The sequence below is a fragment of the Vicugna pacos genome, chromosome 3 (assembly GCF_048564905.1).
Source record: "Vicugna pacos chromosome 3, VicPac4, whole genome shotgun sequence".
Lineage (NCBI taxonomy): Eukaryota > Metazoa > Chordata > Mammalia > Artiodactyla > Camelidae > Vicugna > Vicugna pacos.
In genome coordinates this window covers 29,344,010-29,360,268 of record NC_132989.1, presented here as the reverse complement: position 1 = coordinate 29,360,268, position 16,259 = coordinate 29,344,010, and the positions used below count along the sequence as shown (strand labels likewise).

Genomic DNA, 16,259 nt, shown 5'->3' with positions numbered 1-16,259 from the left:
ATGACCTGAGATTATTTTTGTATCTTGAAGTGTAATTTGAAAATACAATTTTAAATGCTTAAAAATGAAGTTATTTAATTAGTTATATGCTGAAGTAAAGGGGTCCAGTACCACTGTTAACTTTTTTTTTAGATCACAGACTACTTTGCAAACACGATCAGAACTATGGAGACCCTCTCTCCAGAAAGAGATGGATTCCTTTTTTGATGGTCTTCCAGGCAGGCTCACTGAAAGATGTCTGAGACTTACCCACAGACAGAAAGTTAAGAGTATAACCTTCTCCTAGGATTTGCCAACAGGAATCCTCTTTGAACTTCTGATGTCTGCCAGAAAGCAAGCAGGCTTATTCTACTTTCCTTCCTCTTAATGATAATTGAAGTTATATCCTCCACTGCTGAGCCTACAACACCAATTGCAGCTCCTCCTTCCCTCTCCCCTTTTCCTGTGCTCCAGCTGATAAAAATATGGGACTCAAATAGTCTTACCTTCAAATCCTGGCTCTTGTCACTTTCTAAATTACACCAGCCTGGCCAAGTATTTCTCTCTCTAAGCTAGCTATATTTTTCTTATGAACAATATGAAACTATCAAATGTTTACTTCCTCCAGCCCTACTAGGCCCAATCTAAGAATCAGGTATTATTCTTTCTCACAGAAAATTAACACCTGATTAAAACTATCAAATACTTTGTTCTTATTCTCATTCCTCCCCTTTGGATTATAAACTCCTTGAAGGCAGGGAATAGGCCTTCTATTTCATTTCTTCTTGCCCCTCTGCTTATCATATTTCTGCTTTTAAAACTACCACAAGATTTGCTGACTTAGTTGGCTACTGATTTAGAATTCAGGTCTAAATTTGGTTCTAGCCTCCATCATTAATGATCTCTTCTACATTTCCTGACAACTTTCACATACTTCACCTCCAGATTAAAATATGAAACCGAAATTACAAATAGCTTTGTTAGTGACTTAGCCCTTGTCAAATCATTTACAAGAATATTTTCATAGGACTGCTATTTTAAAATGATTACCACACGGGTTATGTAACCTCAAATTCCTTTTTCAATTTTGTGATTTTCTTTCATATTAAAGCAGCTTTGAAAATTTGCCTTATTTACTTTTGTGTCTAATAACATTAGTAAAACCATCAGAGTTAAAATCTCACCAACGGTTACACACTGCACTGTGCTGACAATAGTATTGCTGCTTTTTGGGAAGGACATTTCTGAGATGACACAACAAACTGTATTACCAAAAAAATGCTACAGATAGCATTAGCTAAAGAAAGTTGTTTGGGAATGAGATAATATATTAAATACTTGGTATATGATTGATTGTACGTATTATACATTCCCTGCTTCAGCAAACCTTGAGTATAGAGTTTCTTTCAGGCAGACCTGGAATTAGGTCTCTCACTCATGTGGTTTCAATTAAGTTCTGTTAAAAATAGCTCGCAATATAAGCATCAACAACTTTACTACTTTTAATACATACAAAGGATAAACTTGGGAAAAAACAATCAAAGGACGTTACATAGTACCTGCTGTTGGGTCTTAGTAAATAGCTGAAATAATCTATTTAATATTCAGCTTTATATACAGCTGAAATAACAGTTTTCTAATATAAACTATTTGTTAATAAGACAAATACATACATTTAAGAAGCAGACAGAAGAATGATTCTTTCTCAGCTCATCAAAAGTAATTTATAAGAATCTCAATACAATTTCAACACCAGGATATATCACAAATAATTAGAGAATTTTGATTTTTGAATTTCATGTAATTCCAGGCAGACATTCTGCTTCATGGGCTTTAACTTCACATTCAAATCTTCAAAGTAGTGAAAATTCAGCCACAGTTGCTACATCCTGCCATTTGTTTTTATTATAATATCTGGAGAAAAAAAAACAATAGATTATTTCATATATATCACAAGCAGGTGTCCAATAGTTATTAATAACCAGTCCTTGGGGGGAGAGAACCCAATGTTCATGCAACTCTAGTTTCACCCCATCAAGCCTTAGGAAACAAATCCAGAGGTCATTTAAAAAAAAAAGAATAGTTGGCTCACTCCTTCCTGGACATGCTGAGCACATTTTTCTTTGGAGAGACAAAGAGACCTGCTCAATAGCATTCCAGTGGAAAGCCCAGCAAAAACGGCTGTCAGTGACCATCACAAGGCCGCTAACCTCAGCCTTGTAACCTGGTGTAATGGATCCACTTCTCATCACTGTCCTCCTTAGCCACCACCCAGGCAGAATCCCCTCACATTTCCCTACCCATCTTTCTTTTCATTCTCCTGCTGTTTGTTGTAGCTGAACCAGGTTCTTTCCAATAGAGGATTCTGGAGCCTTTCCCCTCATACCCTGTACCAGGAGATCGAGAGTGGAGCCAACTTTACCTATTCCCATTGCCAATTTCATACTATGATATACCTCACACCCTGGCCCAATCAGCCTATATCAATGGTTCTCAAACTTTGCTGGACCTTAGAGTTACCTGAGCTTTTAAAAATCCTGATATCCAGGCTATACTCCATACTAATTAGATCAGAACCTCTTAGCAAAGGACTCAAATATCCAGGAAAAGTCTAATGTGCAGCTGTTTGAACACCAGAGGCCAATATCTTTGCTCTTCAACTCTAGTCCATGGACCAGTAACCTCAATGTCACTGAAGAGTTGATGGAAATGTAGAATCCTGGGCTCCATTCCAGACCTACTGAATCAAAATCTCCATTTTAACAAGATCCACAATCAATTCACAAGTAAATTATGTTTGGGAAGTACTGACTATTCTACCCTCTACTCCTCCTTATTCTTGCTTTCAATGACCTCAGAAAACGACTGATCACTTATTAAAGACTGGAAACTGGGCCACAGCCATCCTCTCCACACCAGCGTTTGAGTAACTTCCCAAGTGGTAATCAGCTCACCCAACTATCTAGTCTCATCTACCCAACCTTAGCCATCATGTTTACATCCAGGGCCATGTCCTATATTTTCTTCTGACATCACCCATAACACATCATGCCTGAAAATTTACAATACTACAATCGGATAAATCATCCTCTAACTGTCCTCTTCTCTCACTACACTGTACCAGTAACTAATCAGTCACTGAACTCTGACAATTATACCAATAAACATTTTTAGGTTAGACTGGTTCCCAAATCCCAGAAATCCTGAATCAGATTGCTGAAGCAATGACCCTGGAATTTGCATTATTTATAAATCCCCCATGCGGTCTGAGCACCATACTTTGAGATACAATAGCTAAAATCCTTATTTTCTCAGCTTTGTTCATCAGAACTCTTGCAAAACTCCCACCTAATCTGTCTTCTTTCAGGCTCACTTCTTTCCAAGTTACTCCACACTTCTAGCTGGAATGATCTAACTAAAAAGCAGTTTGACCAGGATATAGTCAAAAGTCAGTATGGCATAGGAAGCTCTCTAAGATCTGACCCCTGATTACTACTAAATATTAAGTTTCAGAGTCCAATCTCCACTCCAGCTGAACATAACTACTTCATTCCTTAATTACCTAGGAATACTTTAAGCTTGTGTGCCTTTATTTATGCTGGTTCCTCTGCCTAGAAGGCCTATACCCAGGATGTCCCCGAGGGCTTCAGATCATCCTCCAGAGAATTTCCCACTTTCCCTATATTTCCCAAAGGATCCCACATATAGCACTACAAAAGCACCTATACCTCCACTGGACTTCCTCCATGAGATTACAAACTTCATAAAGACAGCTATGTATTTCTCTACAATATTACCAGCAATCAACTGCATCTAGCACATGATATGCAGACTCAGTCAATGTTTGCTGAATGAATGAACCAATCAGCTACAGAACTTCATCTTTTTATTCTATAGCCACATGACACCAAATAAACACACTTAAAAGGTCTCTATATGTCAAACTAGTCTGATTTCTTTTCCCCTGAGGAACTGGCTGGCATACTTCATCTCTGTATTTATACTGGACCAATGTGTCTGTGTCAAAGACCACACACACTTACCTGCTTATACTATGTACATGAGATGGCATAACCAAATTTATGATTATATACAATAACCACACAATATATTTTAGACTTTTTACAATTAAATAAAACCACAGGTGTAGTTTTCAAAGGGAAATTTAGTGAGTTAGACCTGAGGAATTAACCTATTGAGGCAAATAATAATTATTGCATAATGAGTGATTATTCTATGTCAGACATTTTATGTACATTATCTCTAGCCCTTGAAGTAATTCTGTGAGGTAAGTAATTATTATGCCCATTTTACAGATAGAAGGCTAAAATTCAGGCCATTTAAGGAATGTACTCTTATTAACAGAGCTAGGATATGAACTTAGGGATGTTCTACTCTTAAGTGATTAAAGTAGAAGGATAAAGGACTACCATCCCTTGGATACTCAAATCTTTTTCCATCTCATTTGTCGTATTTCTGTGTGATACTTCTGTCTGCCATTATTATCTAAAAACTCAAACTGCCATTAAAGATATATCTATCTACCTAGGTAAAAGCTGTTACTCTATGAGATTAAGATAGGAATCTGTAACACACTATCATCCCTTCTGGAGATGAAAATAAAATAGAAACCTCAAAATCTTACTATACAGATAGCTACAGATTTTCTCTGATTTTTCCAGAAAGTACTGTAAGCTTGGAAGTTATCCTTGACACTTTGAAGTTAAAAGTATCCTCTTCTGGGCTCCTGCAAGTGCTTTGCTCCACTACTAACTTATCACCTTATAGAGAAGACTGTGAGATCTACCTCATCACTAATGTGTAAGCCCCAGAGGGCAAAGGCTGTACTCATATCCCTAGCTAAAACTGCAGTGCCTTACGCATGCTTGCTGGATCAATTAAAGTACCAATAAATTAGACATCCATTGCTATAACTATAAGAAGTACAAAGCAATAATTGTCCAAACTTCCTCTTGACAAAAAAAAATTGTCTCTTTAAGTAGAATATAAAAGCAAGCCCAGTGTGTAAAAGCAAAGAGGAGCAAAACTGCTCTATCTAGATAAGCTGGGAAACTCAGAGCCCCATCTACTCTATCCCACATTCTCTATTTATTTGACAGCTACCCAGTCAAATTTAATGAAAATCAGAAAAGCTAAGTTCTAGTTCTGATTCTTCCAGTAATTAGCTATGTAAACTTGAGCAAGTCACTTATCAATATGGCCAGGTCATTTTTATTATATGTAAAATGAGCAAAATAGACTAGATTATTATATCGTTCTCAAATTTTAGTGCTTACTGGGACCACTTTGAAAGCTCATCAAATGTAGATTCCTGTGCCATACCTTGAGAGATTGTAATTTACCAGGTCTGCAGTGATTCTGGTACAGGTGGTCAGAAGACCACACCATGACAAGCCTTGGACTGGATGTTTTCTAAGGCCTCTTCCATCCAGTTGTCTGTTACCACTCTCAGACCTCTACTTACCCATAGCACCTTCTCTATCACATCTCTTTTGGACTCTTCTCATGGTTTACTTTCACAAATTTTTCTTCTTTAATCAGCATAGTGCCAATTATTAATGAACAAGCAGCACAAGGAACAGGGGTCCTAGACTGTCAAAAGTGAGCCTCACCCCGTAGTCCTGATTAGATTACTGCCAAACTAGCTAAACAGTTAAATGCCAGGGCTAAAAATAGGCTGCTGCATGTTTAAAATAACATACTCATAGTTAGCTTGGGGACTTGCTATTTTTACTACAGGAAAGACACAGACAAGTGCCCAGAGGTTGAAAGGGAATTAAGTAAGGAAGCTGCTATATGAGATGAGAACCTAGACAGAAACCAGGAGGTGGCACAACTGGTTCAACTTGCATCAGGGAGCCTCTCTGTCCATTAAACAAAAATTTTGGTCTGAATACTCAAAAGAACATCCTAGATACAATTTAGTTTTGATTTGTGACATACTTAAATCCAGGGTTGTGACATTACCTGATGTCATACACTAGGATGACAGGCATCCTTGAGCCCAATCTCATATATGCTCTTTCCATTTGATAACAGAGTGCTGCTCTTCACAGCCAAATTTATGGCTTGGCACATCAGACAACGCACAATTCATCATGGGCAGCTCAAAGATCAAATTACGAGAAGTTGCTTTATTTTTATCTTTTTACTGAAGTATAGCATACACAGAAAAGTACACATATCTGCACTATACAAATTGTTGGGTCTTCGGAAACTTAACATACCATTTAGCCATCATCCAGATAATGAAACAGAACACTACCAGTACCCTAGAATTCCTTCTTATAACCCTTTCCAGTTAAGACCCGCTCCCCAACAAGAACATCCACTATGGTAATTTCCACCATAGTTTAGTTTTGCCCAGTTTTGTACTAAATATAAGTAAAATTAAATGTACCCTATTGTGTCTGGCTCCTTATGTGGGATTCATCAATACTGTTGCATGTAACTCTACATTGTTGATTCTCACTGTCATATAGCACTCTAATGAAGTATACCACAGTTTATTTATGCCACAGTATATTTATCCATTGTACTGTTGATGGGCATTTGGATAGTTTCCAATTTGAAGCTATTATCAACAGTGCTGACATGAATATTCTAGTATATATCTTATGATGAACATATGTACACATTCAGTGGATATATTCCTGGAAGTGGAATTGCTGGGTCTCTAGGGTTCAGGGAAATGGAATTGCTGGGTGTCTTTCCATCTCATTGAAATTTCTAGTTCAGTGATATAAGAGATATGCCTCATAAGATAAAGAGTAAGTTGTTGCATCTTGCTCCACCTACAGCCAAAAAGAGGCACAATACCTAGTGGGCCTTTTAAGATTTTGGAGTCAATATATTCCTTATTTGAGTGTACTACTCAAGACCTGTTACTAAGTGACCCAAAAGCTGCCAGTTTTGAGCGAGTCTTAGAACAAAAAAGAAGGCTCTGCAAAAGGTCTAGGCTACTGTGCAAGATACCCTGCCACTTCTACCATATGATCCAACAGATCCAATGGTGCCTGAAGTGGTAGTGGCAGAAAGAGATGCTGTTTGGAGCCTGTAGATGAACTGCAGTCTATACCCTTAGGATTGTGGAGCAAAGCCCTGCCATCCTCTGTGGGTAATCACTCTATTTGAGAAACAGCTTTTGGCCTGCTACTGGGTCTTAGTAGAGTCTGAATACTTGACTATGGGCCACCAAGTTACAATGAGAGCTGAGCTGCCCACCCATCATGAATTGTGTGCTGTCTAATGCACCAAACCATAAATTTGGCTGTGAAGAACAGTACTATGTTATCAAATGGAAATGGTATACATGAGAATGGGCTCAACATGTCCTGAAGGCACAAGTAAGCTATATGAGGAAGTGGTCCAAATGCCCATGGCCCTACTCCTTCTACACTACCTTCTTTCTCCCTGCCTGCACTAATGGCATCATGGGGAGTTCTCTACAGTCAGGTGATTGAGGAAAAGAAAGCTCAGGCTTGGTTTACAGATGGTTCTGCATGGTATGCAAGCAAAACCTGGAAGTGGAGAGCTATAGCACCTAAGCTCCTTTCTGGGACATCCCTGAAGGAAAGTGAAGGGATATCCTCCAAGTGGATAGAACTTTAAGCAATGCAGCTGGTTGTTCACTTTGTTGGAAGGAGAAATGGCCAGATGTATGATAATATATTGATTCATGGACTGTGACCAACAGTTTTGCTAGATTGTCAGAAACTTGGAAGGGACATGATTTGAAAGTTGATAACAAGGAGATTTGGGAAGAGGCATATAGATAGAACTCTCTGTGGGGGCAAAAAAAAGAGACAAAAATCTGTGTCCCATGTGAATGCTCACAAACTGTGATATAAGTAGAGGAGAATTTTAATAATCAAGTGGGTAAGATTACCTATTTTGTGGATACTAGTTAGCCTTTTCCCCCAGCCACCCTTGTCATCACCCAGTAAGCCAATGAACAAAGTGGCCGTGGTGGCAGGGATGGAGCTTATGCATGGCCTCAGCAAAACAGACTTCCATGCACCAAAGTCAATCTGGCTACAGCCACTGCTGACTACTCAATCCGTCAGCAGCAGAAACCAATGCCTCATCTCCAATATGGCACCACTCCCTGGAGTGATAAGCCAGCTACCTGGTGGAAATAGGTTGATTACACTGGACCATTTCCATCATGGATGGGACAACATTTTATTCTTACTAGAACAGATACTCTGGATATGGATTTGCCTTCCCTGCACACAATGCTTCTGCCAAAATCACCATCCAAGGACTTACAGAATGCCTTATCCACCATTATGGTATCCCACAGCACTGTTTCTGATCAAAAAACTCACTTCGCAGCAAAAGAAGTTTGGCAGTGAGCCAAGCACATGGAATCCACTGGTCTTACCTGAAGCAGCTGACTTCACAGAATGGTTGAATAGCCTTTTGAAGACTCAGTTACAGCACCAGCTAGGTGACAATATCTTGCAGGGCTGAGGAAAGGTTCTCCAGAAGGTTATGTTTGCTCTGAATCAGCACCCAATATATGGTACTGTTTCTCCCATAGCCAGGAGTCACAGGCCCAGAATCAAGAGGTAGAAATGAAAGTGAGATCACTCAGCACTACCACCTGTGACCCACTAGCAAAAATTCTGCTTCCTGTTACCATGACTTTATGCTCTGCAGGCCTGGAGGTCTTAGTTCCAAAGGGAAGAATACTTCCACCAGAAGTCACAATGATTCAACTGAACTGAAAATTAAGACTGCCACCTGACTGGGGTGATTGATACTGACTATCAAGAAGAATCTGAACTACTACTCCCCAAGGGAGGCAAGGAAGACTATGCCTGGAATACAGGAGATCCTTTAGACCATCTCTTAGTATTACCATGCTCTATGGTTAAGGTCAATGGAAAACTAAAACAACCCCATCTAAGAAGAACTGCTAATACTGCAGACCTTTCAGAAATGAGGGTTGTGTCACCCAGCCATTTAAAGAACTACAACCAGCTGAGGTACTTGCTGAGGGCAGAGATAATATGGAATGGATAGTGAAGGAAGGTACTTATAAATACCAGTTATGATCACATGACTAGTTAAGCAAATGTCTTTGTTTTCTTCCATCTCTCATATCCTTATCATCTACATAAGTTGTATCAATCACCATTTACTTTTTATCGTCCTACTTGAGTTACAAGACACTGATGAGAAGAACAAACATCACCCAAGGACCGCATCCTCTTCTGGAGAAGGAGTCAGTACATTTTTGGTTTTAGGTAGGGCAGTTGTACTATGTTAGACAGAAGTATGACTTTGTTATTATCTTTATTTGGAAATTAAATATGGTTTAAGGAGATGTGTATGAATGCACAGTTGACATGGACTGGACCGTGATGGTTAGTTGTATGCGTCATCTTAACTAGGCAACACTACTCAATTAAATTAAATACTAATTTTGGTGTTGCTATGAAGGTACTTTGTAAATACAGTTAACATTTGTAATAACTAATTTTCAGTAAAGGAGATAATTGTGGATAATGTGGGTAGGCTTCATCCAATCAGGAAAGACCTTAAGAGTAAAACTGAGGTTTCTCTTAAGAAGAAAAATTCCTCCTAAGGACTGACTATATCACCAGCTCCTGCCCAAGAGTTTCCAGCTAGCCCTACAGTTTTCAGCCAGACCCTACAATTGCATAAGCCAACTCCCTGAAATAATCTCTTTATATACATATACACATATGTTTCTATATATATCCTATTAGTTCTGTTAGGACCTTGACTGATACGGCATCTACTATTCCCTACCAATACACTAAAGTTATCAGAGATAGAGATAGAAAGAAGTCTATTATGTGATTTCTGTCCTTTCCTTTAAAACTTCATAACCTAAAGAATATGAAAAGTCAGCATTGTAAATTATGTAACGTAGTAGTATATTATTAAGTGTCAAATGAGTGTCATTGAATTAAGTAGTCAAGGAACTTAGAAAAAAAGAAAAAAAGCTCTTCAGACTTAAGGAACACAGGGCAGGTTCCGTGGAGGAAATGGGGACAAGAATCAAGAGTAGGCAGCCTAGTTGAATTGAAGTTATATATAATCTATTAAGATTTAATTGCTTCACTGCCTGCTTACTTATGAAAGATTCCTAAGCCCTATCAAGTGATTAGACATTCTGTCTGATATGCAGTGAGGGAAGTACGGAAAAACCTAAACATGAAATTTGGAAGCCTTCAAATATTCAACTCCTCTCTACCACTTGGTAGCAGTATGATTTTGGACAAAGTGCATACTACTTTAAGTCTCAGATTCCTAATATATAAAATGATGATACTGTATACATCCTGTTATCATAAAGTAACAGTGAGAAATAAAGAAGTTATAATTACACTTTAAATCAATGGTATAAGCTAATTTTAGAAAAGATGATGTATGTGACTTTCAAAAAATTATGTTACTCAGGTTCTGAAAATGGACCAAGCTTCTTTATAACTTTACCATTTCTACTTTGTGCAAGAACTTTCAGAATACAATTTATAACTGAACTTCTTGTGTACATAATAAATTAACCATTAAAAAATGTTTCGTATCTTCCAAAAATTAGGCTCTGCATTCACACTACAGTACCTGGAGGAGTATCTTTAGGAGGAGAGTATTTGTGCTTCTTTACAATGACACCTTTAGTTTCCAATTGTCTAGTTCCTGGTGACGCTTTAATTATACAACATATTTCTGATGTATCTGAAGGAACCTAAAAAAGACAAAGACAGATATTGCCTAATTTTTCCAGGTACAATATCTGTACATTGTTTTATTTCAAAAGCAAATGGTCTCAATATCTGTATTTTCACAAACATTAACAATAAAAAGCATTTATGAAATGCTTATTCTACTCTAGACACTAATTGGTTTTAAAACATTTGCTTATTTAATACTCACAAGAACCAGGCAAAGCAGATTATATTATCCCCACTTGAAAAACAAGAAAACTTAGGTTCAGAGAAGTTGGGTAACTTATTGCAAAACAGAGAGAAAGTAATGATATAGTTGAAAATCAATCATTCCAAAGTGGGAGAGAAAGTTTACAGGATTTACTGAATTAAAACATATTTAAATTTAATTCAGAGTCAAACACTAGATTTATGTAATTTCCCAACTAAGTTAATTTTGACAATATCCCATCAAGCAGACCGTCTCTGGAATAAAAAAATACCATATGTTTCAGATGTGAAATATCTTCTTCCTTGGAACTCAGAAATAGACACATATTCATTAAGAGCTCCTCCTATTTTAAATAAAGATTATACAGAAATATCTTCTAATGTAAAATTCACATCATCTTCTGAGGTGGACATCAGCAATTTTCCTGCCCAGCATTCATTTTCATCCTTCTGGTACTGAAAAGTGCCAGAGTTTTCTGGGGAGAACCTACTCATTCTACCAGCCTGTTCACCACCCCTTCCTTATGGATCAGGAGGAGCTGAGAATACTTCTGAATCAGCCTAGCCAACCAATGTATTCCATGCCCCTGCACAAAGTGACTGGATCAGATAAGAACACTGTAAGAAGGCCAGCAGGAAGACGGGAATGCTGAATCTGAGATTCTGGCACTAAATCACAATCCCTAAAGGGGGACAAAGTGGTCCCAGGTTGACACTTAACCCTAGCTACACCTGTTGCAGTAAAAACAGGTACAAATTCTGTTAGGAAGATGAAATCCCCAACTTAGGTCCATAAGATTCTCATCAAATAAGGGCAACAAAATAAATGATAAGAGTCAATGTCAGTGTCAGAGGTCTTCAAGATTCAGCTCAGAAGAGTTCCAAGCAGAAATGATGGACAAAACATATTTCATATCCTCCTATAATTTCATTATAACAACAAAAAAGAAAGTACCAAACTGATGAGCAATCAAGCTACCTTATGTAAGACTGTACAGGAATGAACAATGGATTTAAGCACCCAAAACATCAGATATTAGAATTTTAAAATTCAGCACAAAATGATTAAAGAATTAACAACTGAAATTTCATTAATGAGCAAGCAACTGAAACTATCAGGAATAAGAGGAGATTTGAAAGATAAACAACTAGAATTTCTTGAAATGAAAAAACTGTTGAAATAAAAAAATTAATGGAAGGCTTAAGCAGCAGAGTAAGTCCAGCTGAAGAGAGACTCACTGAAGAAATTATCTAGAATACAGTAAATAAATGAAAATTATTAAAGAGAGGTTGAAAGATGTGTAGGATGGGAACATTTACTACTGGAGGCCTAATACATACCAATTATCATTTGTGACAGAATAAAATGGATAATAGTGAAAAATTTCCCAAATTGATGTGAGACACAGGTCCACAAACTCAGGAAGTCTAATATATTAAGTGAAATTAGAATTTTAAAAGAACAGCAAACAAAAATATTAACCCATTTATGTACAAATTCCAGTGAAATTATAGTATATCCAAGATAAGGAGAACTTAAAAGAAGCCAGAAATAAAAGATGTATCAGTTCCCAAGACCACCCTTAGGCTCAAATATTTGCTAGAAGGATTCACAGGACTCAGAAAAGCCGTTATACTTATAGTTATGGTTTACTATATCAAAAAGATATAGATTAAAATCAGCATACACAGACACCAAGATGGTGGAGTAAGAGGATGTAGAGCTCACCTTCCCCCATGAACATCAAAAATACATCTACACGTGGAACAATTCTCATTGAAAACTAACTGGAAACTGGCAGAAGTATTCCTGTATAAACAAAACTGTAAGAAAGATATACATGTAATCAGGTAGGATCAGGAAAAAAAGTGATCGGGTTAGGACAGGTGCCCCTGTGAGTGGACTCAAGAGGAAAAGGGAGATTGCAAGGGTGGACACTGCTCTGAGGAGTGAGCAGGTTGAGCTACAGACTGGGCACTGCAATACTGGGGTCCTATGCGTAAGAGACAAGCCCCTTGGCTGGTTGAAGAACCAGTGGGAGAGATAGAAAAATTGAAAAAGCCTGGACTCCACTCATGAGGAGCATGCAGGTGCTGGCTTGCCCCCATGCAGGAAAGACAGAGGTCTGTCCTAGTTGCCCAGGCTGAGTCAAGTGAATGCCCAGCCCTACCCAGTCCACACCACAGTATGGCACTGGATCTAGGGTGTCCAGGGCAGAGGGAAAAGACTCGACCTTGGAATGCAGAGGTGACCCAATCCTGGGGCAGAGCCCAGGTGGGGCAGTGGTAGCCACTATTAGCACTTACTCAAGCAGCAACCCAGAAGTAACCCAGACTTCTGACACAACACAGCCACTGAGTTTCCTGCAACTGCCTCACTGTGCACCCCAGCCCAAGCCAAGTAAACACTCTGGCCCCACTCACTCCATGATATACCATGGCATTTAATCTAGGGTGGCCATGACTGGGGAAAAGAAGCAACCTACACAGGCAGAACATGAGACCTCTGCAGGCACCCAAGCTCCACTTGCTTCAGCACTCCCCTCCTTTGGGTCATGGGACCCAGTGTGTGGAGAAGGAAAAATACACACTTAAAGGGAACAGAGTCAGTGTGAATCCAACCCTCAGGGCTTCCACTCCAGCAACCTGGAATCAACTCCCACCCCTGAGAGGGTGGTGATGGCCACTCAGCAGAGAGGAAGTCCTCCCTAACAGTCTGCACAAGTCCTAGCTCCTCCATTTCCAACTCCACCCCCTTCCAAGCTGATAGCTGCCAACACATCCTGAGAAAGACATGATTGGCATCCACATCTAATCCAGCCCTCCCACCAAAGGCGTTGAACACAGTCTACAAAAGGAAACTCTCACATAAGGACATTCCTTCAAGACCACAATAGGCAACTGTTGCTCTTAAATTCATAGAGGCAGAGAAATTAATTAAAATGAAAAGGCAGTGGAACTGTTCTCAACTGAAAGAGCAAGAAAAAAATCCTGAAAAAATAAATAACAAAACAGAAATAAGCAATTTACCAGATAAAGAAATCAAAACATTGGTAATAAAAATGTTAACTGAACTAGGGAAAATAATTGATCTAAACACTGACCATTCTAACAAGGAAACAAAATATAAAAAAGACACCATAAGAAATGAAGAATTCAACAAGTGAAATAAAAAACACACTAGAAAGAATAAATAGCAGACTAAGTGATACAGAAAAACATGTAACTGATCTGGAAGATAGAATACTGGATATCAACCAATTGGAACAGGAGGAAAAAAAAGACAAATTTTAAAAAACTATCTACAAGATCTATGGGATAACATTAAGCACAACAACATTCACATTTTAAGGGTTCCAGAAGAAGAGAGAAAGATGGAGACTAAAAAAGTATTTGACAAAATTAAGGTTGAAAACTTCACAAACCTAAGAAGGCAACAGACTGCCAGGTACAAGAAGCACAGAAGGTCCCAAACAGACCCATACCAAGAAAAATTCTGCTAAAAAGGCAAAAGTTAAAGAGAGAAGTCCAAAGGCAGCAAAAGAAAAACAAAGGGTCATCTACAAGGGAATCCCCACAAGGCTATCAGCTGATCTCTCTGCAGAAACTTTGTAGACCAGAAGGGAGCAACATGATATATTCAAAGTGCTGAAAGGGAAAAACCTGCAAGTGAGGATATTCTGCCCAGTAAGATTATCACTTAAAATAGAAGGAGAGATAAAAAACTTCTCAGACCAGCAAAAACTAAAAGAATTCATCAATACAGGTTTAAACCTATCCTGAAAGAAATTTTCAAAGGTCTGTGAGTGGAAAAGAAGTAAGAATCTAGAGGAGAGAGAAAATCCCACTAAGAAACAAAGGTATATAATAAAACAAAAGATTACTTAAATAAGCCAGTATGTAGATTAAAAAACAAAAAATTATAAAAGCAACTATATTAACTATTAACATGAAGATGTAAAATATGGCATCAAAAACATATTTTGGGGGGAATTTAAAATGTAGATCTTTTAGAATGTGTTTGAACTTACATGACTACAAGTTTAAAACCCACAGATATAATTATGGGTCAATATTATATCTATGGTAACCACAAATCTAAAAACTTGCAACAGGGAATCACTAAAGACCCAGAATTTCCAAAGCAATACTGAAGAAAAAGAATGAAGCTGGAGGAATAACCTTCCCAGACTTCAGACAATACTACAGAGCTACAGTAATCCAAACAGCATGGTTTTTGGTACAAAAAGAGACATAACCATCAATGGAACAGAATAGAGAGCCCCTAAATAAACCCACAGAATTTTGGTCAATTCATCTTCAACAAAGGAGGCAAGAATATACAATGGAGTAAAGATAGCCTCTTCAGCAAACGGTATTGGGAAAACTGGACAGATGCATGTAAATCAATGAAGTTAGAATACCTCCTCATACCATACACAAAAATAAACTCAAAATGGCTTACAGACTTAAACATTAGACAAGACATTATAAACCTCTTAAAAGAAAACATAGGCAAAACATTATCTGACACAAATCTTAGCAATGTTCTCCTAAGACAGTCTACCCAGGCAACAGAACTAAAGGCAAAAATAAACATATGGGACCTAATTCAACTTACAAGCTTTTGCACAGCAAAGTAAACCATAGCAAAACAAAAAGACAACCTACGGAATGGGAGAAAATATTTGCAAAAGATGAGACTGACAAGGGCTTAACTTCTAGAATATATAAACAGCTCATACAACTTAATATTAAAAAAAAAAACCCAATCCAAAAATGGGCAGAAGACCGAAACAACCAATTCTCCAATGAAGACATATAAATGGCCAATAGGCACATGAAAAGATGTTCAATATCACTAATTATCAGAGAAATGCAAATCAAAACTACAGTGAGGTATCAGCTCACACCAGTCAAAATGGCCATCATTCACAAGTCCACAAATGATTAATGCTGTAATGGGTGTGGAGAAAAGGGAACCCTCCTACACTGCTGGTAGGAATGTAGTTTGGTGCAGCCATTACGGAAAACAGTAGGGAGATTCCTCAAAAGACTAAAAATAGACTTACCATATGACCCAGCAATTTCACTCCTGGGCATATATCCAGAGGGAACTCTAATTTGAAAAGATACATGCACCCCAATATTCATGCAGCACTATTTGTAATAGCAAGACGTAGAAACAAGCTAAATGTATATTAACAGATGACTGGATAAAGAAGTTGTGGTACGTTTATACAACAGAATACTACTCAACCATAAAAAATAATGCCATTTGCAGCAACATGGATGGACTTGGAGATTATCATTCTAAGTGAAGTAAGCCAGAAAGAGAAAGAA

The 16,259-nt window shown here is 38.0% G+C and overlaps 1 protein-coding gene across 4 annotated transcripts in view; it reads right to left on the bottom strand.

Moving 5' to 3' along the window:
- Nucleotides 1-1,460: 1,460 nt before the first annotated feature.
- The window catches only part of MEIKIN (meiotic kinetochore factor), an 84,378-nt gene continuing 69,579 nt past the window's right edge, over nucleotides 1,461-16,259 (bottom strand). For 2 of the 4 annotated variants that reach the window (XM_072957452.1, XM_072957449.1), the window contains 2 exons: nucleotides 10,603-10,726; nucleotides 1,461-1,893 (listed from right to left, as the gene is read on the bottom strand). In XM_072957452.1, the coding sequence (XP_072813553.1) occupies nucleotides 1,862-1,893; nucleotides 10,603-10,726 (156 nt within the window). In that variant the 3' untranslated portion in view covers nucleotides 1,461-1,861. Of the gene's footprint in view, nucleotides 1,894-6,034; nucleotides 6,107-8,386; nucleotides 8,506-10,602; nucleotides 10,727-16,259 lie in introns of those variants that run through there. The other 2 variants (XR_012069572.1, XR_012069578.1) reach the window with 2 other exon arrangements.